General features: G+C 36.6%; 3 protein-coding genes across 4 annotated transcripts; 2 read left to right on the top strand and 1 right to left on the bottom strand.

Moving 5' to 3' along the window:
* Nucleotides 1–627: 627 nt before the first annotated feature.
* Nucleotides 628–5797, top strand: LOC108760514 (arrestin domain-containing protein 17). Of its 2 annotated transcripts, none has more exons than XM_018506525.1 (8): nucleotides 628–1159; nucleotides 3213–3368; nucleotides 3519–3733; nucleotides 3856–4041; nucleotides 4124–4332; nucleotides 4564–4811; nucleotides 5360–5488; nucleotides 5561–5797. In XM_018506525.1, the coding sequence occupies exons 1-8, from the start codon at nucleotides 1042–1044 to the stop codon at nucleotides 5575–5577; spliced, it is 1278 nt and encodes a 425-aa protein (XP_018362027.1). In that variant the 5' UTR covers nucleotides 628–1041; the 3' UTR covers nucleotides 5578–5797. The 2 variants fall into 2 exon arrangements, with proteins under 2 accessions (XP_018362027.1, XP_018362028.1); XM_018506526.1 differs by lacking the exon at nucleotides 628–1159 and adding an exon at nucleotides 1281–1381.
* Nucleotides 5798–6020: 223 nt separating this feature from the next.
* lolal (longitudinals lacking protein-like) lies at nucleotides 6021–11621 on the bottom strand. Its single transcript, XM_018506527.1, has 4 exons — nucleotides 11436–11621; nucleotides 9866–10099; nucleotides 9517–9731; nucleotides 6021–9009 (listed from the first exon to the last, which is right to left on the bottom strand). Exons 2-3 carry the CDS (start codon nucleotides 10052–10054, stop codon nucleotides 9537–9539), a joined length of 384 nt encoding a protein of 127 aa, XP_018362029.1. The 5' UTR covers nucleotides 10055–10099; nucleotides 11436–11621; the 3' UTR covers nucleotides 6021–9009; nucleotides 9517–9536.
* A 3836-nt stretch (nucleotides 11622–15457) lies between these two features.
* Nucleotides 15458–19217, top strand: LOC108760521 (slow border cells). The gene has a single exon (XM_018506534.1). It carries the CDS (start codon nucleotides 16108–16110, stop codon nucleotides 17173–17175), a length of 1068 nt encoding a protein of 355 aa, XP_018362036.1. The 5' UTR covers nucleotides 15458–16107; the 3' UTR covers nucleotides 17176–19217.
* Nucleotides 19218–26603: the final 7386 nt, after the last annotated feature.

Genomic DNA, 26603 nt, shown 5'->3' with positions numbered 1-26603 from the left:
TCAAATAATGACCTTTTTTTAATAGTCTTTACATTATGGAGATGGATAGAAATGTACAGAAGTATGTAGATTATATACTTTTACATGTAAAACAAAATGTACTTTCTTCCCGATCATAGCAAGCGACGCGCTATGTCAGCTTTAATTTAGCACGCCAATGTAGGGTATCGTCTATACCTCGATTTGTAACTCTTGACAATTCAGTATCATTATAAAAGTATTAAACTGTCATTAAGATCAAGTTACAGCATCGGAGTATTGGCCAACGCTTTCTCACAGTTTTAATCGGAGAAATTATTTGCAGTTGTTAAAAAATCTTTCATTAAAAAACGAAAAGATACACATTATTGTGGGAGCGAAAAGTACCTTGACCCCCTAATTAAATCGGCGCCTTTCATATTCAAACATTCATATTCTAAAAATTACATGAAAATCTCTATCAGAATTTTTCTCAGAAAGTACAAAACATACATCTCATTTATCTCTTATCCACATCCAGCAAATTGATCCCTTCTTAAAATTAGTATAAAAATAATGTTTTCTTTGAATACTCTTTATTTATTCATCAAAAGTATTCTTTCCAATGAGCAACCATTAAAATAATATTACAATATATTTGTCTGCTCTTTATTATCCTAATGAAGTGCGATTATCCTCTACATTCTCAGCTTCTCATACACACACATTTACTCCCTATGACAAAGATCGTAAAGAATAAAAGACTCCCACCACCCATCACTAAACCATCGTAAGCATCATAAGGGATATGGCACGCACCCCGATGACGTTCACAGTGGGGTGCTGATATCAACCACCCGCCCACGTCTCGATGCCTGTCGGCGCCGGTCTAGCGACTAACGCCGAACGCGATCGGTCAGAACACGCGGTACTAACGTCGCAAGAGGACTCACAGTCGACATTGTCGACAAACGTCGCGACGTCGCGGACCGGTTGCGTTCAGTCGTATTCCCCACCTTAGATTAAGTCGATCATCGGAGTTCGATCTTGCTTGATGAAAGCGAGATCTCGGCGCATTCTCCAATGCCGTCGTTGAGGACCTTTCGCATCGAGTTCGACCGACCGGGCGCTACTTACGCACCTGGTGAAATCGTTACCGGCGACGTCATCGTTGACCTGGCCAGAGAGAAGACAATCCGAGGTAAATAAACGTCCGGTACGTGACTGCCAAGCGCGGCACGAGGCACGAGCGCACGAGGCTCGCAGTATCGAGCGATCGCGCGGCGCGTCTCTAATGCCATCGGCGCCGCACCGACAAGAGAGTCGGCTGCGTCGGCGAGCGCATTCGACAGTGTAATGTGTATGCACGCGTGGGTGTATGTGTGTGTGTGCGTAAAAACGCGTACGGTGCGAAATCAGGACCGTATGTGAATTGGGTACTTACTACTTCTTGGAAAAGTACATCATTTCGATCGCTCGTGATAAACGAAGATTTTAATATTATTCTGAATTCTGAATAGAAAAAATAGAAGAAATCGACGAGTTCAATCGAAGAATTCTTCGAATACGAATATTAATTAGCGTCTTAAGAAAAACGAATTTAAGAACTTCAAAATCTTGTGAGTTGATAAAAAAGGAAAAAAGGATAGAAATATATAAATGAATAATTGTTCTAAACAAAAAGTACTAATTGCAATACATATTCGCATAGAAATAGTTTCTACGTCGATATTATCCACGATATACCTATGATCTATACGATGTACACCGTTGATATTTTTTATTCTTATAACAAAAGATGATTTTTTTTCGTTGGTTATTCAAATGTGCTACTTGTCCCTGCGTAAATTTTTATATGGGGTTCTGTCACTGATCATGAAGTCCCCGCTATAAAAATGTCATTATCAAACATTCAACATGACATTCGACATCAACGTTGAGACCACATGGGCGAAACGTAACACGAACGCTCATGTTTTCTAGCTTCTGTGCTTCAATATTAAAACAGCAATAATGAAATTTCTCTTCTGCAGACACTCAACCACTTTATTTATTTATTAAAGAAATAGATTAATTAAATAAAACCTACTTATTTAATGCTAACCGCGAACAAAAGAAATGGATATACGGTCTAGTTATATCGATTCGTGTTATCAGAAACGATATCCTGACAGTAAGCAAACAAAAACGCACTGAAATTATCTCGCTCTCGTGTGCGCTTTATAAACGAAGTTATTAAAACGCATCGTACATTACTTGATGAATAATGTTGAAATATACACCAGAATATACAAGGTGTAAAAAAGTTATTCGTAAATTTTTGTTAAGTAAAAAAATAAATTTTTATTGCAAGCAATAATTTATAAAATAATAAGGGTTTAAATATGGTCACTTACAATTAAACGGATTATATATACATATATATAAATTATTTTATAAAACTCTCATCCACGCATTTTGGAATACCTTGCAATTTCACTTGAACATGCATTTCACAATCTACGTTTTCAAAGTTGTAAGTCTAAAAATTATCAACAAGCGATTTTCACGTAGCTGCTATTCGATTTAATTCAATTACTAACGAATTTAGATCGCCGAAAAGGATCGACTTACTCCGGAGCAACAATGTACGAAACGCCGGCTTCAACTGTTTCGCGATTATTTTTGTGTATCAGCTGTAATGTAGTTACGCAACGCATCAATATATTACATGTTTGCCAGTATTATTGATACGTTCCAAATGACATTGAACTTTGTGTGAGGTGTGTTATAATGCATTATTCTTGCTAATGCGCAAGTCTTTCCTATATATCTCATGTAATCTGCGTAAAAAATTAGTAGAACTTTTCTTTTATTCTAGTCAAAAATTTTTTTTAAAGAGGAATACAAATATGTACGTATATATTCCAAGCCATTATATCATGTCCCCTAAATTTTCAAGAATTATTTAATCTATTAAAATTAATTTTTAATTATCTTTCTTTTTCAAATATTACATATAAAAGGGAGAATGGATAATCAATGATGATCATTGTAAAACATAACAATAATTCAAAATTTTGTTTAATAATATTTATGAGAAAAAATAATAGAAATAAAATTAATATTTATGAGAAAAAATAATAGGGATAAAAAGAGATTGAAATGTACTACTTTTTGATATTTTATATTTGAATAAAAATTTTATATAAAAAAATATATATGTATATAAAAATAAGGAAAATATAAGAATATCGATATTTCTTTGATTCCAGCGCTGAAATTGTCGATTAAGGGAGAAGCTAATGTTAGCTGGGAGAGAAAAAGGTCGACCAAGGATTCCCAAGGACGCAATCGCACCCAGATTGATCATTTCCGAGCAAGCGAACAGTATTTTAACTTGACTTATTACTTATTAGGAAGTACAGCAGGTAACACTCACAAGATTAATCTATTAGAATTAAGTAGAGCCACCTGAAGTTATAATAAACTTATAAAAGAATATTATAACAAAATAATAAAATGATTGCTCAATCAGTGGAACCGATTTCATAAGTTTTTCGAAACATTCTAAATTTCAGGCAATGGGGAAGTACGGGTGCCAGCGGGGTTTCATAGATACTCATTTAATTTCTCATTACCCTATAATATACCATGCAGTTTCGAACATATAAACGGTCACATCAGATATACGATGAAGGCTGTTATTGACCGACCCTGGAGATTTGATCATGAGAGTAAAATTGCGTTTACCGTGGTCTTATCTTATGATTTGAACGCTCACAGTCATCAATGTGTAAGTAACATCGCTACACAAAGATTTTTTTGCCTCTATTTTACACAAAAGTAATGTCGAACTCGAAAATAAAGATACTGCACGATGACGTTACCAAAATCGAACAATCTGTTTTTTATTAGATCGGCGCAGATGATGAAGTGAGTGAAAGTTTTTGTTGTTTCTGCTGTTTCAACTTGGGTTCGATGAAGCTACGCATCAGAATACCGACAACAGGGTTCGTTCCGGGACAATCGATAGAAACTATGGTCAACCTCAATAACACCAGCAGTGTCAATGTAACAAAGATCTGTGTTAAATTGGAACGAGTGGGTATAACACTACGTAACTAGCGTATCAAATTAATTTCAATCAATATAGTAATTGTAACCCTTTTTTCTATTTGTAAAGTCCTTGGAATTCCATGCGAGAACACCGTATAGTATGACCAAGACAGATAAAGCGATTTTAAAAGCTGAGCAAAGAATGGGACCATTCGGCGAACAAGCTGATATTCCATCACGATTACAGGTTCCGCCAATACCGCCATCCCATCTGGAATACTGCAGTATAATAGATCAGAAATATTCTTTGCGCATTACCATCCATGTCTCTGGAACGTATGTGTACATTTTCTCAAAGCATAAAATCAAAAGCAATTTAATTTGTACGATTGTACGTATGTTATAATCAATAGTTTATTTTTTTAATCAATTCTTAAAATTTTTAGGAATTTTTTTGTAATTGTTTACAACAAATGTCCCGCAATGTACGAAAATAGAAAATCGAAATTAAATTATACTGATTAATGATTTTGTTAAGAAATCAATTCAATTTCCGCTATATTGCAGGCATTGCAGCATTACCAAAGTTTATCCGATCTTGATCGGAACAATTCCATTACACTCTACTATTTCATCTGCGTCTTATACACAAACCGTGCAGCAGCCCACAGCTCCTGTAATGCAATACGATTATGACCCACCGCCGCCGATGCCGACGTCTCCAGACTACGTACCACCAAATACGCCTTATCCTCAAGTGATAAGTTTTGCCTCGCCAAATCAACCCAGCACGTCGACTAACCCATGGGACATACGTGAGTGATGTTTTTCTTTGTAAACAATTATTTTGAAAATTTAATATTAAATCTTGAAAATATATATCAGCCTTCGTATCGTACAATTGAATATTATTTTCATTTTACTGCTTTATTCAATTAGAATCAAGGCCAGAGAGAAAATATTTTTCTGTGACAACATTTTTGTTATAGAATTAAGAAATAAAAATATAATTTTTCAAGATTTATTATAGCAATTTGATCTGCATGTAAGATCTCTTTTAACATGTTCTATGTACTAGTGATCCACGCTGGACTTTTCATTCAAATTGTTTATTTTGGCTATAAAAACATAATTATAAAATAATTGTTGATATATAATTGTAGATACATATTGTAATTATATCAAATGATGCAATATTGATATCTTCTTTATAATCATTTTTATAATTTTTGTAACTCTATGAAATATTTAACAAATATGACAAACGCAAACAAAAATACTATGATGGTCAAGTTACTTAAAATTCGCCTAGCACAGACATGTTAAAAGATATAATTTTTAAAAAACTATTATCTTTATCTAGCACCGCCATCATATGAAGAATGTATGCAAAGAGCGGATAGTATCAAAGATGAAGATGAGTCAAATTACGTACATGGTGCCAACGAGCCTTTTGCACCAAGATACCCGGTCTTCAATTTCACAACACCACGTAAGAATGAAGTAATATTTATTACTGAATCTATCATTTTTAACACTACATTTTCAACATTTTTTTCCATAGATCCACCTAAAAAATAATCGAAAATGAAATACTGGAAAATAAGCTGAGACAAAGTGAATACACCACAGTAGCATTAATTATTTCTACTCGACGCGTTTGTGATAACAAAAAAGTCAGGAAATCAAAAACATCCTCTGATTGCTACTACCTCATATAATATATATCTTGTATAAATATATTACTCAACTTTTTTAAGTGTAAATTGATCACGTATACATATTTTTATACTCTATATCACACTGCTTATATGACTACAAATGTATTGTGCAGTATGTTTCATGCAAAAAAAATTATGTATAATATACAATAAAAAATATAATTTTGCGATATATACTTCGTACGCAATGTTTATTCATATGATAGCAATTAACACGCTAAAATATTTTAAGAAAAATTTAGGAATAAAATCTACAAAAAGGAATATGCAAGAAGGAGGAATAAAGATAATTATGCCAGAAAATGGCATATTTACACAATTTATTTTATATCTCAACATCATATCATAATCATTATCGAGTCATATAATAGCAAAAGTAACGTTAATAAGGATTTTGAATTTCGGTTAGAACAGCAGGAATAACAAAATGGAGAAAGGACAGAAGAAAGGAAGAGAGGGAGAGAGGGAAGAGAGATTCATCCCGATAACTTGTGCAAACGAATCGATTTGAAGAATTTCGAGTTGTGAATGTGAAAAGTGCAATATATGGAAGTCGGAGATGGAGCGAGAAACATAAGGGAAAAGGCTATACGATATAATCGTGAATTTAGCGCGCGAACGTTCACTTGTATATGAGATTTGCTATTCTACAATAATTGTATTCCAAATTTACAGCATAGCAAATGTACATGGTATTATTATTCACATTTAGCCACCAAATGCCCGGCAAACAATATCATTGTAGGAACTGAACCCATCCATTTCGACGCTTTTAACACTGCCTTAAATATTGACAAAGGAATACAATCAAGTATCCTTTTCCGATTTTATTAAATTTTGATATGTTAAAGTGTGTACAAAAGGAGATCTTTAACTGAAGATCGAACTCCAACGAGACGTCTGCTTTACCGATTCAGTGGGACTTACACGATTTATGTAAGGTCGATACACACTAAAATAAACGATTTTAGAGAGAGAGAGAGAGAGAGAGAGAGAGAGAGAGAGAGAATCTCCCTAAAAAGATAAAACTCTTCTTTGAAATGTTCTCTCCTTTAACATGTAAGAAAGTATTTAAACAAATACATATTTTTTTAATCTTATTTTTGTCTATATTTTAACATACATAAAATTTATTAAAATCGGAGGGAGACAATTCGTTGTATTCCCTCATGAGATTGAGAGAATATTGAATATCTATTATACGATATTGTTATCGGATAATTACGAAAGATGATGAAGTCTTCCAATGCTTGAAAAAGCTCAAATAATTGAATCCTTATTCCGAGAAGATGACAAACATAATTATTATTATGTCTTACATCGCAAATTTCACTTTAATGCCGCTTGCACGAGAATGGTCCCGTTAATTATCAGAACTTGTTATCGTCAGACATCGCCAAAATTTATATGGAAGCCATATACTTTGATACAAAGTCAAATTCCATTCGACTTTATCGCATGGAATAGTTCAAAGCATTCTTACGAACGACGAGTTCTTTTTGGATGGACCATTCTTACAATCGTAAATTCGATCAGAGCGGTCTCTTGTGTAATTCACAGAAACATCCGAAGCAAAATCGACAGGAAATGATGCGTTATGATTCGTAACATTCTGCGGTGTATGACGTGTATGACTGACATTTCGATACGTGAATGTGTACAATTATAAATCGGCATTCAGTGTCCATAAAACTTCACTCGTGCTAATTCGGTATATAATTCACGTGAAGGTTGGAGTAAATTCATATTAGGCACAAGGACAATAAACTCGCAAGGAAAACTCACGAAACGCTAGAGAATTTTTTTCTCAATGTATAATTAAAAGAGACAGAAAAGTCAGGAAATATGAGCGAATTAGCGGTAAACGCAATTGACGAAAACTTATACAGCATTATCATAAATTTAAAAGTAATGAAATAGTGAAATTCGAATAATGTTAAAATACTTGATTACAGACAAGAAAAAACACGACATCCTCTATAACAAATTGATTTTTATGTCCATGATTCGATAATGTTTCCTGATTGCCTTTCTAGACTTTTCCGAGCGTCCTGGTTGTTCGGGAGGGAAAAGGAACTGTGCGCTCCGACTTTACAAAAATTTACTTCGCTTATATTACAATAACCTTCCCTCAATTTAAGACATTCAACCCTTAATATATTATTATCATAAATAAATTTGGTCTATATCGGTAATATTGTGAATACGCCGGTACAAACACTGGCAGTATTTGGTTAAGTAAAAATCATGATCACTAGAAGAGGTAACTTGTACGGAGATTAATTATGATATTACAATTTCTTTCATATTTTGTAACTTTTTTTTTTACATTTCACACGAACGCAAAAGAACAGTATTTTAATATCTCAAAACTGACAAAAGAGAATTATTTAAACGCGCACGTTACTACTTCCAGTAAACCTGATTTGATATTCTTTAAATGATTTGCCGGGGGTTTCGCAAATCTATCCACGATAGGAGCAAAATTTCTCTATATATGGATGCCAATAAAATACTTTCATTTGTCATTATTTAATTAGTATTTATACATAATTTAGTGTGATATAAGATTGTTAATGCCCTATGGGATCGATCTCCATAACCATCTCTATAATAATTTGCACAAACGAACAACAGAAACAATATAGATTTAAAAAATCAGGCTCCAATATTTTCAATATTTCGCAGATAAATTAAGTAATAGCTAACGCGCGACAAAAATAAATAACAGAAATAATTATGGTAATATAAGATAACGCTACTTCGTGAATAGATCTACCAAATAGAATCGATAGGAGAGTGCTACGAGTCAGGTAGATCGGCTTGAAAAACAGGTATTGTAACAGGTGTTGTCAACATTTCCAACTTGATCCACCAAGATTGCCCCGGTCAGTATGCATTGTAAACTATCGCGACCCATTGATTCGCGATGATTCATTTTTAAAAAAATAATCAATGTGTTGTTATTATTGCCAATATGGCGTAATGGGTTCAAGACAAACATCAACATTTTTTCTCTACTTGCATGTATGTGTACATACTATCAATACAACCAGTTAACATTAACTGAGAATAAGAAAAAGGCATTATTTTACATCATCACCGCGTGTTGATCCAAGTCATGAACCGTAGGACACCGAGTTGTGCACACGCAGTGTTTAAATTTTTTTTACATATGTCTCTATATATTTATAATGTATGTTGTGTTGTGTGTTTATGTTGTGTGGTACGTGTTTTACTCAATCACTTTACATTATTACAGTTTTTTTCAGTCCACACACTTTTCAAATACCTGCAAATCAAAATTCATATTTTTGCCCCATTTACATTTTCAAGCATAGTTACAAACAAACCTCACAACATGCATAAAAAATGATATTGTGGCATTGTATTTATAGAATTTTAGCTCATTATTTACGTCCAATGCGTATGATAACATATACACGAATTTAATGAGCGCGCGACTGCAATCAAATTCGTATATATATTATTCACTCCAAGAATATAAATAGATTTGTACAATCAATAACCGAACAATGAACTCTCGTGCGACATATAAACTCCGAAATCAATATTACTTAAAAAAATATTATAGCATCTATATATTAAGTGAGAGATTTCTTTTTTCTTTTATCAAAGATATAAATACCTTAATAAGAAATTAAATTAACGAATACATACATAATTATAAAGGAAATTTTGCAATAAAATAATATTTAGAAATTTGAACACGGGAAATTTATATAAACATTTGTAAGTATCATTTCTAAAACCAAATAAATAAAATTTTTAAGCATACCATATTTTACGTGTGTATTTTTAACCTTCTCTCTTAATGGCACCGGGAGCTTCAGCTAGTCCTTTAACTTTAAGCCGGTCTGCTGTTTTGAGAAATGCTGGTAGCTGATCTTGCGAGACATTTACTTCACCTGCATACATGAATTCTAGGATAGCTTGTAGATGACTGTACGCAACGTCCTTTAGAATTATAATTGGATGTTTGGACGGATTTTCCTATATATAAAGAGAAAATTTATTTAGTTGCAAAGTCTATCAATCACTAATGATATTAGCTAGTAGATAATAGTGATAATAGTAATGTTAGAATGACAATGTAAAGTAATAGTAGAATAATATTGCCAATGTACCTCTAATAAAGATTTGAAGTAAGGACTACAGGCGGATAAGACCATTTTATGTGCTTTACAAGTCTGACCATCGCAAGCCAATGTCACATCCGTGAAGCTTTTCTCATCTCGCAGATGTTTGAACGATGACACCATGTTTGATTGGAAGTCATTCCATTTGAGAAAAAACTGTTGCTGCTCTCCTGCCATTGTGAATGCTGGAATTTCCCTATAACTCTTGTGTGATTGTGCAGTCTGCAAGCAACATTACAACGAAACATCAGTCAATTAGACAAATAAATCAGCCCTAGAATTCTGTAACTTTGTACAGCAGCGTCGGTATCATTATATTATCATCATGCAGATATTACACGTACATAGTAAAAAAAAAAAGCTATGCAACAATATAACAATACAGATACAGTCATTAAGAGTTATAAAATCCTAGTGCAGAACTGCCTAAGGGCATTCATGCATTCATATGAGATAGGACTTAAACAAAGTAAAATAATAAGAACAAAATAAGATCTTTGCAGCTGAACTTCTTGCACAGTTCCTACATTTTTTCTCTTTTTTTTCCAAGTTGGAGAAAAAAATGAAAAAAATGCAAATAATTCAGCTAAAAATAACAGGCCTAAATCTTATATCAGGGACCTGTTACGGTTCTTGAAATAAAATAAAAATTACAAGAGTGCAAATTTATTAGAATATTTATTTAGAACCTCATAGTTCATTGATTAACATCGAGTAAATTCATTCAGTTTTGTAAAACTTTCAGTTTTTACCTCATTTCAAGAACGAGATATAAATAAGCCTCCAGACTAGAGATTGAAATTGAGACTGAGGACAATATTCATAATTCGTTCTTATTTTAAGACATTCTTAAGTAATGTCTTAAGATATACTAATACAACCCTCCTGGTTTATTACACTGTACTTAAAAGTTTCAAACATAAGACTCGACTGAATACTGGCCTGAGATTGAACTGATTAAACTAAAATTCATCAAGCTTGATATTTGTTTTTTTTCTTCTTTTTGTTAGTCAATCTCAATCTCTATGATACAGGCTTTAAGAATAAAGAGATCACACGTTCGACATCACGGAGGTAAATCGGAGGTAAATAAAAAATGTACAGCGACATACGCGAGAGACCTATATCAACTGCGTCACGACGAATGTTAAGTTTCGACGAGAGAACGAAATTCGGAAAAATATGTTCGCGAGTTCTCACGCGAAGATTCTTTGTAGGTTAAATTAAAGGATGCCACAGCGAGCGATTGAACACCGCTCAGTGAGACGCAGGGACGCGGAGTCGACCAAATCACTCATGCGAAGCTGAGCATATCATCTCACGACCACCAAATTAGCATGCACGGCTGTGATGGATATATCGGGACATCGGGACATTCGCGTAGATCCGTTCTCGTAACAACATCGCAACGCGTGCATGCGTCCGTCGAGCCGTCTGCCGTCAAGAGGCGCACACGAGTCCGACACAACACGGTCCGCAAACACGGCCAGGCGGGATCGAACGCGCGATACCGAATTAACCGAGTTCCGCGAGTAACGGCGTGCACGCAATTCCTTACTTCGCGCCGTCGACGGGCCGCCGAATCCTGGACGAGGCGACGACGTGGCTGACGAGCACCTTGCTGTTGCTTGCCGTAGGTAGAACGCGAAAAATACGTAGCGCCAAAAACTTTTTGCGCGATCACCACCAATTTTTTGTTGTGGCTAATATCACGGCGAGAAAATTCGGCTCAAGTCGAGCCTTTCCGCCGGTGATCGGTCTCGTACTCCCGTCTCGCGTATGCAGTACCGACTGAAGTCGCTCGCAAGCGAGCTGCCAGATGGCGCGACTCATCCGCTCGCATTACGCTTATTACGAAAATCAATTTTTAATCGGTCGGTAAACATTTCGTACTGATTTCTTCAATTTCTTAATATGATTCCGAACGTTAAAATTATATGAATGTAAGGATGCACCGAATATCATTGTAATATTTACCGATCTTATATCCCCAGCTAAAATTTTATATTTGCAGAACTTGTACAGTTTACTTTTTATCTTTATCTTTTTACTTTGAAGAGATAAAGAAAATTATTATCGCTATTTTTCCCTTGCTTTCCTTTTTTTTTAGAATTTTAAGGAATTTGTACCGAATATCCGGGAAGATATCCGAAATTCGGCTTCGAATTAGTGGCTCCTGCAGACAGAACGCAGCAACGACGGAAATTGGCGCGAGGGCCAATCATTTTATCGCTTTTCTATAAAAGCGAAAGAATGATTGGCTACTGTGCTAACTTCTGCCGCGCGACAAACGTTATACTGAGTTATGTCTGTGGGGGCCATGATTGTTCTACCGGATATCGGATATCCGGTGTCACATTCTTTTCGAAGATTTTTATCGAAGGATTTTTATTCCGTTCACAGTAAATTTGGAGATTTTTATCGATCTGCATTCTCGCAGTCGACAATTTGATCACTCCAGCATCCCCTGAACTCTAAATACACACGATGGTTTACCGATCCTTTATGATGTGTCGCTCGACGTCCCACAATGGAATTAATAAGAGATGCCACGGTAAATTCAATTTGTTCCATCTTATGTATAGCTGTTTCTCTTCGCGCCAAAATAGCGAGGCGGATTACTCTCTTAACTTCTGAAAATTCAGAAGTTGAAAAAGCCTAGGGTATTATAATAACTTAAATGACTGTACTCGATATTTCTGAGCACAACTGGTATGTTAGTTTTGTACAACCTAGAGAATAGTTGGAAAAATTTCTATTCGGAGTAGAAGTTCCCAATGCACTCGTGAAGATTCTGAACGAAACTTAGCACATAAAAATTCGAGGACTGTTTCCGAAAAACAGAAGACTGATGATCTACGCTAAATCTATATTTGTTCTCTTTGATCTTACAAATTTGCGGAAATTATTAAAATGTTAAATTAATAAATTTTAATGATTTTAATGTCATTTTAATGTCAGTAAAACAAATTATGACTTTGTCTATAGAAAGTTATAATTTATGGACGGTATATATACATATATAACACGAAGTAATAGATATATATATATGTTTTTTTCTAAAATATTATTGATAATTAAAAATACCAATAATTTATTGGAAATAAAATAATTTAGTACTACTTTGTGTTAAAAAAAAGAGGTTTTACTTACAAAATTATTTTCATTCAGAAGGAAAAAAAAATTAGTCAACATAAAATAATAGAATCAAAAAGAGAGGGATGGATAAAAAATAACGCGTACTGTTTACAGATCTCTGATTCCCGTTTCGTAACCCGTTATTATGTAATACATATGCTGACACACACATACACTTATCAACATGAATTAGAGCACGTAAAGCGTTTAATTAGTGACCCGTGAAGGGATGTTAATTAACACGATCTAATCTTAGTATCGATCGCGCGCAAAAATCGTCGCGTCTAGTTTTTTTTTTCTGCGCTTTGATAGTGATAAGAATATATCGCTGATATGCAGAAACTCGTCGTTCAATTTGATCGATTAATGTACGTCAGCGTGCGTTGGCTTATAGATCAACGCACGCGTAACTACGCTGTACGATGTTAAGATAAAAAAATGCGCGCAGATAAACAATCAAAACATGACGTAACATAATGATTCGTCTATTCGTGAGGACGCGACGGGAGAACTGTTTGTCTGGTTCGATCGCGATACATCTCGCGTGGAAAAGTCCACCGGTTGTGTGTTCCCGTTGTTCTTGTAAAAATTATCCTCCAGAGATTACAAGCAATCTGGCTAGAGTGATCTATGGTCCGAAGACACCGGAAGAGGATGAACATTTCAAAAATCTGTAAAGTTCCGGAGAATTTCAGGAAAAAAGCGAGGATAAAACATTTTTAAACTATGACGAAATGATAAGCTGCAATCAACGTTGAGACATAAATAGGGAAATAACATTCTAAAATAATAAAAACAGCTTCAGAAAATGGAGAAATTAAAATCACATCGTTCCTGATGTAATTTAATGTTAAACATTAATGGTTCATCATAAATCTTGATTAAAACTTTACGAATAACATCATTTATCACTTTATTACTGTGTTATTTAAGTGTTAAAACATTTGTGTGTGTGTCTTTTTTGTTCAGATATATTTTAAGCAACTAAAACAATATAACGAAAATCGTCTCTTAAAATCTCTAAAAATCTCGACAAGGTAGCACAAATGGCAGAGAAATTCTGCATTAATTACCACCGATTGCGCAATATGATGTAAACGATGACACTTTCTTCTCTCTGTCGGGTGTATAATAGTTCTCAAAAATAAATATCGACCGTCGTGATTAGCACCACGTGGCATGTACAGTCGCGCGACGCATGATGCATTAAATATGAACAAACTGCATTAAATATAAACAATTATGAAATATTAATTGTAATATATTGACGGAAATTAATGAATGACAATTAAATGTATATGATGGTCTGATATTCGGTATTAATAGCTAATTTAAATGCGATTATTGTCAATTCAAACAATTCATGCAGTAATTGACAACTCAATGACCTACCTAATAACTACGAAAGCTGTCCAGACCAAGCGTGTCTCACAGCAAAATTGCGCGAATCTGCGATTGCTTATGATGCTGGTAATTTGCAGTATATTTATCTTCAACGAATATATCGACATTGTAGCAACACGTAACAATGTACGATATTACATGTATTGTCAGTAATTTAACGGCAAGATAGCAGCATTAAAGTTACTTCGCGTTGCCGGCAATATGACACAGTATTGTATGACCTTATAGATTATTATGGCAACAGCACGAATTTGGATGATGATTTTAAAATTATTGGCAAATTGCTGATAAACCGTTACCCAAAATTATGTCATATTGAGGGCATAATCTGCCAATAGATGCAGACTGTTGCAATTCTGGTAGCAGCACATACTTATTTGCAAGCAACATGCCAGCAACAAGTTAGACACGTTGCTATCTGGATAATTGCCCGAGCGGGAAAATCCATGCATCTGTCGCGAATAAAAGTACCTTTCGTATACGCATGTGCGGCGTGGCGCGAACAGCATCGAGAGAATCAAACGCCGGAAAACTTTTTCCGTCGCGCCGGAGCCGTGATAGGGCCGTGGTGTGCTAGAGCGTGAGGAATGGCGAAAAAAAAAACGAAGAAAAGAGAGAAAAAAAGATACGATGTGAAAGATGTGGAGGGGCGAAGGGGAACGAAAAAAAAGACGGCCGAAATGCCATCGGAAACAGAAAGGGAAATGTGGGAAAAGGATGGAAATGGGAGGAGAGAGAGAGAGAGAGAAGGAAAATGGGGCCCGCAGAGGAGGACAAGGAGCGGGGGGAAGTGGAAGGCAGCTCGTGTAGCGTACTCGTGAGCGAACGCCGCGGGACGGGACGGGACGGGGGAGGAGGGGAGGGGAGGGGAGGAGCGCGGTGGACGCTCCGAGTCCGCGTCGGTCCCTCCGAGAGAGGACCGTTCGCGAGAGGAGGTAAAGCACGGAGCGGAACGAGCGGAGGGAAGAGCGCAACGTCGCGGGCGCAAGCGCATTGAGGCTCGGAGCTAGTCGCGGCGTGCGGCGTGTGCCACAAGCCACAATCCACATTGAAAGCTTGCGACATGCCGCTACGGCGCTCAGTTGCGCGCCAACTCTCAAGTGAGTTTGTTGTTGTCGCTGATTGAGTTCCCGTATCCCTCGAGCTCCTACGTAGCGGTCCTTCCGTGTGTATACCGAGAGTGCGAGAGGCTACGAGAGCGTACACAGGAATGTACGGCTGTGCGCGTAGGCGTCAGTAAATCGCGTAGTAGTATACAAGACTAACTGAACGAACGCGCGTTGACGCGGAGCAGACTACGTCATCAAGACGGGAACGTGTTACCGTCGTCCTCGAAATCTCGGAATATATAATCCGGGGATCATTAAGTAAGTATTTGGAACAGTGTCAAAAACCGGGACGCGCGCGCTTTCGAGGAAAACGAGATCCGTTTGTTGTTTGTTGTCCACGGCGTGGCGCGGCGGTGACGGCGTGACGGCGATAAATACTCACCGGAAAGTAATAAATACTCTCCTCATCTCCTACCGGCTCGTCTTGGACGACGTAGTACGTGCTACGACGGCCGAAGGAGAGGGAGAGTCTAACTAACCAAGTAGAACTGAGGCGGACGCAAGGACGTTTCTGCGTACATACAGGTGGTCGCGGTGAAGTCGCGTCGAGGATTCCCATCTGTGATGTGCGAGTGAGCGATGGAGTCACCAGTCATGTACGATTCGACGGCCCATCAGGCCCAGGCCCAGGGCACGGCTGATTTGAAGAAGTCCCAGGTGCTCAACAACAATACCAGCAATCAGAACAATAACAATGCGGCGAACAACAACAATTCCGCGCTGCAGATCAACCACAATCACAACCACAACCATCAGCAGCAAAATAGCGCGGTGGTGAAACAGGTCTCCGGCAGCAAGGCGAGCTTACATCAGCAATACGCCGAGCATTGCGCCGCTGCTGGCGAGCTTACTGATCTCAACGCTCCCGAAATTTCGCTGGATCTTCAAAACTTGATCGACGACAATCAATTCAGCGATAATATACTGGATATACTCGGTCCCAACAACAACGCTATGAAACATGTGAGGACGGGCGGTTATCCCCGCACGACGCTCGCCTACATGCCGCAACCGGTGCACAGCGGAGCGACCTATCACCAGAGCAGCAACAGCTGCAGCGACAGCAACAGCTCAAGTTCAGAGTCGCCTAGCATCAAGGAAGAACCGTTGGACCCGGCGGACTACAGACGTCACTGCCCTCAGTATCCACCCACTGGTTACAGCCCGGTGACGAATAACCCGTTCGCCAATGGTGGCCAGACCTTCACCACCTTGACGCCGTCGACGATACCGGGCGGTCATCCAGGTGCGCCAGGGGGGGTTCATCAGCAGCCGCCGCGGGGTGGCCCCATGAAGGGGCCGGTAATGGCCCATCAGCATCACACCAATGCTGCGAACGTCGCCAGAAAACAAACCAAGGCTATCGACAAGGCAAGCGACGAGTACAGGCGACGGCGGGAGAGAAATAACATCGCCGTGAGGAAGAGCCGCGAGAAGGCGAAGGTGCGATCGCGTGAAACCGAGGAGAAGGTCAAGCTGCTGGTGAAAGATAACGATTTGCTGAAGAAACGGATCGAGCTGCTCAACGAGGAGCTCAATGTACTCAGGTCGCTCTTCAGCTCTGTCGGCGTCGTACCCGAGCAACTGCACCGCGAGATCTCCAGGCACCTCGACCAGTTTCAGCAGCACGCGGTTGGACCTATGTAGCAGCAGCAGCAGCAGTGCACGGACATTGCCATGCAATTCGAGATGACGTCGTCTTCCGACGACATCGTCGTCGACTCGCGTCCCTGGGCTATCAGGCTGCTCCGATTGTGAAACGAAGTCAGTCCGCATCTTCCGCTTCCTCTTGCTTCTTTCTCCCCCCGGTCCCGTAGTATCGCTGTATATCGCGTGCATCTCCGAGGAGAAATCGTCTTTCCTCCTCCATCCCTCCCCCCTCATCTATCTTTTGCCTTCTCCTTTCATCTTCTGCGTCGTCCTTTGTATCTCTCACTCGGCTCAGAGTGCTCGATGCGAACACACGTGCGTCGTCGTTTGAGATCCGCGAAGACGCGAACATGGAGGAAGAGGGGATTGGCGAGTCGCGCGAGATAGGAGGGCGAGCGAGAAGAGCGAGCTATTCTATGCTTTCGATGACTGAAAAACGCGGTCGGCGTGGTTCACCCAAGAACTTCGCATTTCGTTAGAAGTGGCTTTGCCCGCGGGACGTGCATCCCTTCGCTTCAGAATGCTATTCGGACATTTAGCGAAAGGGAGGCGAATACCAATAAATAAAAGAGTAAATCGTGAAGAATCAATCGCGTGAACCGCCAGCAAGCCGTCGTATTGCGCTATCTCTCCAGATATAGACGCTTAGAGTCGACGAAGGACACGAGAAAGGCAATCTAATTTTTCTTCGTCGCTCGTGTTATTATTTTTTTCTTAGTGTCTTACTTCTCCCCTTTATAGAAATTTCATTTAGTGCTGAAAATGACTTATTTCGAGTATTAAAAGCACAATTACCGTATATTTGGAGTAAAAGGGTTGCTCTTAATACTTAATAAAATAAGTAGTTAATCTAAATTTCTGTAAGGATTATCATTCTTCTATTTAACCTGTAATTGACATTTATGAGCTAAATATAAGTAAGACTGAGCGATCCATCGATTTTCAATGTTATTGATGGGCAAAATAATCGTAATACGAAGGCTAGCTCCGACATCTCGAACAAATCGTATCTCGATGTGATTCACGCAAGAGAATCCTCACTTTAGTTGTATATTATGTTTCGTACTACACACATAAACAGAACACACACCTAACACATCTCCAATGCGAAAGTACACGTATACACGGCGTTGTATTTAGATGCGGTTTTTAGATAATGTTAAATTAATGAACTTAGGCTATCATTCTCTAATTACCAAGTACCTAAAAAAAAAAGTCATATCGAAACACGGGGATCTATATCAACGTGGCTCGCATCAATAATCGTGCAACAATGAGACAAGTCGATATCCATCTTCTCTCGATACGTATTCGCTTCCGCGCTCGTTATATTCGACGAAGCGCCCAAGCAACACAGCCGAGCACTTTATCCACGCTCTTGTATTATAGTACTAATTAATTTTATTATTATATTCGAGATGTATGTACATAAAAAGCTAATATATTTTGTTAAAAGAAAAGCTGAGAAAGAGGGAGAGAGAGAATGTGAGAGAGAAACGGCCGGAAAGAGACTGGGGAATAGTCGAGCGGATTGTATACGTGCGTGCATGCGTGCGTGAGAGCCGTATGATGTTTTGTACGTATGTATATGTGACATCGCGTGCGCGAATGCGTCGGGAGAGACAAATTGTTGTAATTGCATATTTTATTAGCGTCGAGAGTGAGACCGATAATCAAGCGTGAAGCGGAAGAGTCAGAGAATCATACATGAATGTTTTATACAAGCATGCAGTCGCATGAACCGTGGCTTCATCTTCACGATGCCAACTCGTACGCGAATCTGATGTGTACGACAGTCAACAGCAGCCGGCGTGCACCGTGCGTTCATCATGATTGCACGTATAACGTATACTTGCGCGAATGATTTAATTATTTACAAGCCAAGACGTGCGACCGCGTGCAATTAGTGTGAATGCGAGAGAGAAAGAGAGAAAACGCGCGTGTGCCTTGGTGTATGACTGACGTACGACTTTAGGGTACGAAATTACCTGTCACGGTTGTCTTCTTGTCTATGCACAAATATATTTTGATATGAAACGTATATATAATGCGTCTGCCTCCGTTTCTTTTCTTATCTCTAAAAATTACCTTACCTTCCCCGCATTTCCCCTGCGTCTTCCTCTAGCTTATCAATTTAATTCTTTATGACGTACTTAAGCCTTTGACGCATAAAGCTGCTTCTCTACGACTGATAACGGTCTCCGATGTAATCTCGGAATTTAAAGAACTATATGCAGAACTTTTCCATTCTTTCATTATCGACATATCATGCTTTACTATTATAAATACATTATACGCTTATATTTTTTTTCGGTATACAAATGCAAATATCAATTTTTAGTCGTTCATCAGAAAAAATATAATATTTAGTATTCAATTAAATTTAGTCTAATTACAAGTCATGTTTTATCTCTCTTTGAAGATTCCTTATAAAATCTGTATATTGTAATTATTCTGCAAAATATAGAAAAAAAATTTACACTAGCAATTATTACATTAGCAATTATCAATATTTATCTTTTAATTTTCTAAGATTCTGAAATGAAAAAGCTATTTATTCAACATTACGCTGTTTAGAAAAAATTTTTATTATAACACATAACATAAAAATGTGAAAAATAACATAAAATTAACCAACTCGCTCAGGTGTTTAAAAGAATAAAATTCAAACCTCAAAAGTATCAGTATAGATAAGGAAACAGACACATACTCGTTATCATTATGATAACGTTCTGACCTGAGATTAACGACGTCACGTACGGTCAAGGCGAGAGCGAATCCCATTGAAGGAAGGAATATTTCCACGAGCGTACAAAATAGCCAGCCATTGATCTATCGGAAAAATTTATCGACATTCGCACCTAACACAGAGCGCGCGTATGGAAGCGATCGGAGTAATGGCGCGCGAATCCATCGCAACGAGTGAGTCACGAGATAAGTTTGTTGTTAGTCAGATTAAATAGATTAGCACCATTGTGACGAGCGTGACGCGCGTTGTAGCGCGCCCCGCGGAACAGGATACGGCGCGTTCCAACTTCCACGCGTGTACGCGCGAGCGCACGTGCCCGCATCTCAAATCACACGCATATAAACGAACGCAAACAAGGCGTACGAGGAAGCGCAACGTCCGCGTGGCGTAATTGGCGAAACGAGTTTTTCACGTCGCGATGCAAAATCAGTGATGTCACGGTGCAACATTTCGCCTGTAACAATTGAGAGTTCATTTAAGTTGCCTTTTCACTCACCACTACTATCTATCTCATATCGTGATGCAGAAATAAAAAAGTACACCAAAAAATCCTTGCGAAATATATCAATACGGAAAAATGTTTCGATAAAACAATTACAATCCTTACGACCGACTTTAAAATATATAAGAAATTCTCCTTTTTTATTTCTCCATTAAGTAATAAGCAAAAATAACCATACGCGTCCGGAAATTAATTATGCATAACTAAAAACGAAATTCACAGTTAAGTACGACAAACTGTTAAATTAATAATATATAGAAATAAATATGATTATATGAAATAAATATAATAAGTAATTTAATTTTTTTCCAAAACAAGAAGATAGTTTTCAATATATTTTATTATAGTCTATTTTATCAATTTGTAAATGTTTTATTTAAAAAATATTTTTATTCTCTCTCTCTCTCTCTCAAATATAATTTGCAAGAATGTTTATTGTGTGTTCTCTCAAATTGACAAAAAAATTGAATAAAGAACGCCTAAATGCATTAAATTAAAATGCTTCAAGTAATTCTTCAAATATTGTTTATAAATAAATGTCCAAAATATCTACTCTTCATTACATCGTGATAAAGATATAAAGGTGAGAAAGTAAAATTAAATGTAACTTTGTAAAATTAAATGAAAAGTTTAATAAGATGTACATCGATATGTATATATATTAAACATACATGCATATTTAACGTACATTGTACACCCCCAATAACTCGATACTCACTTTCCGGTTTTGCTTTCGAGAATTATTGCTGGGAAATGAATCTCCTCAGATTTTGTTGTGTTTTAATCGTACACACGGCCTCACGTAAACTTGCAGTTTGGTTTGATGATCCTCGCGGACAATTTATTGTATTTCTACGTGATAGAATGCAGAGATTATCGTACGTATGCATGCGATAATATATTGTCCAGGGCAGAATATATACAGTCGAGTGTACAAAGAATACAAAAATAAGGATACAGAAACGAAATACTTCCGAAGAATTGGAAATGACATTGGTGCGAGAAGACATGTATATTCTCAAGGTGCACTGCAGAATCTTAAAACGTCGAAGAACTTAAAAGTCGAAAATACCGAATAGTAACGCAAAGAAAAATACTTTTCGTGAGAAACATATTACAATCGACAATCAGTAGAAAAGAGGAATCTTCATAAGGCCGATTTTCGGTCTTGTTTAAATTTCATTTCAAACTATCAGAAACGTTTTATTATTGTCAGAATTATTGAAATTATAGATCATCTACTAACTGTTTACACCTAGGAGCCTAAATAACTGAAAATCGAATTGAAATATAGGCTGCAGCCTAAATACACAGTGTAAACGTAATCAATGACATCAGATACATGCTTAATACTGTTTTGAAGTTAATTTGTTAATACATAAACTGCGTTCGATTCTGGCATTCACGCGCTGTAAGCATGCAAGCATCATTTTATCTTTATCGCTCACTATGTGCGGAAGGAAGGTAGAATGAAGCTTACAGCGCGTGAACGCTTAAAGCGAACGCACCTATAGGCAATGGAAATCCGATAGCATTGTTCGCTTTGTATTGTGCTATTGTGAAAACTGAGGGTGTATTGATTAATGAGCGGTAGTCTATTATTCATTTTCTGTTAGTTCATTTGGTAATTCATCTTTTAGTGAAGCTTTAATTTTTTATGTGTATAATGTATATATCTATATCTAGCCACAATTCCGAGTAATCTAATCTCCCTATAGACCTGCACTAAACTCAGAGTCATAAGTTACTTTTTCAATACTACGGACATGCTTATATTTTAGTCACGGACACGTGTTTAATTAATAAGACATAGGTAAATCTTTCAATATTTTATAATAATCTTATTGTTACAATCATTAAAATAGCTTGCATAACATTAATTTTGTAAGCTATTATTTCAAAGGAAACACTTAATGTGCGAAATATAACATTTTTAGAATTTCAAAATACGAGGTGTTCAAACTTAAATTATGATAATTATAAAAAAAGCAAAAGGAAATTGTCCATATAGATTACGTTATTTTTCAATATAGCTCAGTTTCTTTGCAATGTACCGGCGCCATCAATCCGATTGGAAAAAAGTCTCTTAACTATATTTGCATTTTTTCGATGACTTTTTAAAATAAATGTTTTCTCCTAAAAACTCTGTCAATATATAGTTTAAAGTCCAAAAATAGTGGATATAGATTAATAATTCACTTCAATCTAGTTTCAACCTAGTTTGTACTAGTTAGCATCCGTGGAATCTAATATACACACACATCCGATATTATAGTTGGTTTTATATAAGAATTTGATTTATCAATATTGACATTAAAAATATATAATGCGTCGATCACGATGCACATAAGTGAATAAGTGCATCAACTCAGTCAGCATTTTCTATCATTATCAATATTCTTCGCTGGGAATATAATTTGTTCTCAATGTATTCTTGCTCTATTTCAAAGGGCTTACTTACGTCTTCAATCTTTTATAAATATTTCCAAGTATATTTTAATTTTTCTTTAGTAAAAAATTGTATAATTCGTTATATTCTAAGAGCTTTTATGAATTTTATTCGTGTCTGTTACTTCGTACATTGGCCGACAATTCATTCAAAATCATGCACATTCCAGAATAATGTGACGCAGCTTTTAAATATGCTTCATTCTTTGAGCGTATGATTTAAATTATAATTTAAAATCGAATACTATTCATAGACATATAACACTGTGTTATCGTGTATTTATGAACGTAATGTCAAATGGATCAAGTATACTTCACCTATAACATTTCCCGATACTCAATAATATTTTTATAGTAACGCCTGCTTTGTTGTCACGTTAAATTTCTAACATAATGCGCCAAGTTTTGACGCCGAGATGTCTACGTGCACGTGTCGCCGACGATTCCAGTTTTAGATGTGAACTATGCCAGTATTCTTGCATGATACAGCCACTTTTCGAATTATACCTACTGACAGCATGAGCAGCATCACCAAATCGAGCGTTTTAATCCTGCTAGCTAATAAATCGCAACTTTGTATTCAATGAAATTTATTAATCAGGAAATGTCAAAATTCATAAATAACCAAAGAATGAGAAAGATATTCATTTGTGTGTTTTATTTATCGAATAATACAATATTACTTACGATTTGTTTGTTTACCAACCTTTTTTTCATTTGAAACATCTGAAACAAAATATAAGAAGAACAGGATTAGCTCTCTTGTATGTGTGATATAATATCTGCCACTAGTATTTATTATCAGCGTTTTATCAGCTATTATCGACTTCGTTTAATTCTTTATGCTGACACAGCAAAATGAATTTTCCGTCCATATTCTCCAAAGCTATCATTATTATATCATATTTTCATGTTTATTGGCGTTTTATCTAATTTATCAGTCGTTATTAAATTAGTTGTAAATTGTTAACATAAATCGTACTTAATTTTTACTTTCTTACCTTATTTTGTTACGTAACGTTTGTTTATATATATATATATATTCTATTACTCCAATCATATTCTTTGACATATGTTTGTGTACCTACATAAACTTATCTACTTATAATAAAATGCGTATGTAGCAGCAACGTAATATATACATATAGAAGATTCTAGTTGTATCAGATGTTCTTAGCTACACTCCTATTATCAGCTGGCTCTTTGTTCTAACTTCAGTGATCATGGCGTAGCGCCAGTTCGAATTATGAGAGAGGCAACAGTTGCTAATTCACGCTAACATTATCTTTCGCTTCCGTCCATAAGACTTAAGTACGAGTATTATCTCAGTTTATCTCTCACGGATGTTATATTTTGAAGAAAATAGCGTGCAGAATTCCGTGACGATTGGAAATAAAGATATGTAGAAATTAGCACCCGTAATAAAATACTTACAAGTAGCAAACTTGTGGCTAAATTAAGATAAACATTTTTTTAAAAGTATTTTTAAAACCGGATACCTATTAAGATATTTACAAATTAACAATTTGTAGAACCGTATAAGTGCATTTAAAATTAAACTCGAGAGCCGGTCACTTGAAAGTCACGGTGAGAAAAGAAAAAAGTATACAAATATATTTCTGTATACGCTATTTTTCATCAACATCGTCGAATGTGAGCACTGAAAAAAGTAGCCCAGTAAAGGCGGGCCGCCAGCAACTCGATACTCCATTTTCCCGGCCATGTTTATAGCGAGTTACCTGCGTTCCTATCCTTCTATTCGCTCGGCTGCCTGGTCTCTATTCTGGCTGCGACGTTATATGGGTTAGGGCCAACTCTGCCAAGACCGCCCCGCACCCACGCCCGATTCTCTCTTTTTGCACGCACACGACGAACGAAACCGCCTCGTGCCTCACTCACGAACTTGCTTTCCGCGAGCGGCGCGTGTAGCTCTTGTGTGCAGCGCGAAAATGAACTCGCACTTGATCCGCTAAAATCTCTCGCTCATCCGCCGAACTTAGCGAAACTTCGACGCTAATAAAGCCGGTGACATTGAGTCGGTGCGCTCGGATCCCGAGCCAGATTTGCGAGATGATCGTTTGTGTGTAGCGGAAATGGTCACCGAATTAGCCGCGTCGCCTCGTATCATCGTAATTGCCGACGTTTATGACAGCATGTCTGATCTATTTATCAAATGTCATTTATTATCAATTGTTAAGATATCTTACGCAGATATAAAAATGTGATTTAACATAAATCTAACGTGATGCTGAAAAAAATATAAAACTAAAAGAAAAGGATACTTTTGAGGCTTTCAAAGAAAAAGGCTTGAGAAATAATAAAAGAGAGAAAGAATCGTCATTTAATCAAATTGTCGAAATATCAGATCCGAAGAACCTGTGTAAGAAAAGATTAAATCGTACGAATTATTATACATATTATGAATGTAAATTTTCGTAAAAGTGACAAAGAAAAAATTAAAAATTACTTGAATCATAGAGAATATTCAATTTTCGTGGTTTGTAGTTTCGTAGAAATGTGTACAATCGTAACTCTACCTGGAAGCATAATAAATGCTTAGATTTATAGATCTTTCTGGCGCCTCTGGTCTGTTGTTTTCAAACACATACTCATGAACTGGTATTAACACATTGTCCAACAATGTTTTAAAATAAAATATTAAGTAAAATTGAAATTTCAAATAATATCTTATTTAATCATCGTATTCGAGCCAAACAATGTGTAGAACTAATAGTTTAGTTAGCTAATAATTTTTTTAATATGAATTATAAAAATAAATATCATAATGGAGAAAAATATAGAAAAAAATGTAAATTGTGATAGATATAAATGTTATCATATTGTGTAATAAAATGGAAATTTTAAGAACGTCATTTATCTTTTTTTCAATCCAACTAATTTTATCAATCAAGTGCTAATTAATGCTCGCGTTTACCAAATTCTTTTTTGTCTTTTCCGATTGTTGTTTAATTTCACGAGTTGGATGGAAAAGCATCTAACCCGGAGTTAAAAAGGGTTCGCCGTCGATCGGCGCGACTCAGCGCCACGAACACGATGTGGGTGTGACCTGGTTTGCGAGAGTTTCACTTTCCTGTAACATCGTTGCACGGAGGAGGTAAGGAGGATTCGACCCCAGAGTTACGTCATGCATTGTTATGCCGGCCGTAACGACTCGTAGTCGTACGTGCGGAACTCTGCGGGAATGAAAATCAGCGAGAGAGACAAGAAAGACCGCCTTATATCCCGTGAATCGATCGTTGTCGATCTATAGTCTCCGACGATCTTCTACACGTCATATGGTCACGTAAATCGTACATTCCGATCGATATTGTTCAGACGACAACCATAGCTACAAATGTGCGTGTTCAAAATCCTAAAAAAATTTTTTAATTTCAGGAGCCAAACACCTAGATGTGAAAATAGATTTTAATTTGATTTTCAAAAATCACAGTAAATTTTCGATAATTTTTTAATATATTATTGTAATCTTAATAAAAAATTATAGATTTTATATAATTACAAAACAAGCAGATTAATAGAAATAAATAAGTAAAGATTAAGTCAATGAATAAGTTAAATTTAATGTAAATAGGTATGTTTGCGTTTGCGTTGTAGTTTGATATAATATGTTCTCGTTTTTTTTCTTAATTCTTCGGAGAATAGGAATGAGCAATTATTACTATTATTTACAAAAATAAGAAAATTATATAAAATTATTAAATCGCT

Source organism: Trachymyrmex cornetzi, unplaced genomic scaffold (assembly GCF_001594075.2).
Source record: "Trachymyrmex cornetzi isolate Tcor2-1 unplaced genomic scaffold, Tcor1.1 scaffold225, whole genome shotgun sequence".
NCBI lineage: Eukaryota > Metazoa > Arthropoda > Insecta > Hymenoptera > Formicidae > Trachymyrmex > Trachymyrmex cornetzi.
The sequence above is the reverse complement of the archived record's forward strand: the minus strand, read 5'-3'. Positions and strand labels throughout refer to the sequence as shown.

Excerpts from the sequence above, each read along its gene's own strand:
- LOC108760514 (XM_018506525.1), top strand. The coding sequence starts at position 1,042 with ATGCCGTCGTTGAGGACCTTTCGCATCGAGTTCGACCGACCGGGCGCT. Across the intron at positions 3,369-3,518 it reads CTTATTAGGAAGTACAGCAG|GCAATGGGGAAGTACGGGTG; the intron begins GTAACACTCACA and ends TCTAAATTTCAG. Across the intron at positions 4,042-4,123 it reads TCTGTGTTAAATTGGAACGA|TCCTTGGAATTCCATGCGAG; the intron begins GTGGGTATAACA and ends CTATTTGTAAAG.
- lolal (XM_018506527.1), bottom strand. The coding sequence starts at position 10,054 with ATGGCAGGAGAGCAGCAACAGTTTTTTCTCAAATGGAATGACTTCCAA. Across the intron at positions 9,732-9,865 it reads ACTTCAAATCTTTATTAGAG|GAAAATCCGTCCAAACATCC; the intron begins GTACATTGGCAA and ends CTTTATATATAG.
- LOC108760521 (XM_018506534.1), top strand. The coding sequence starts at position 16,108 with ATGGAGTCACCAGTCATGTACGATTCGACGGCCCATCAGGCCCAGGCC.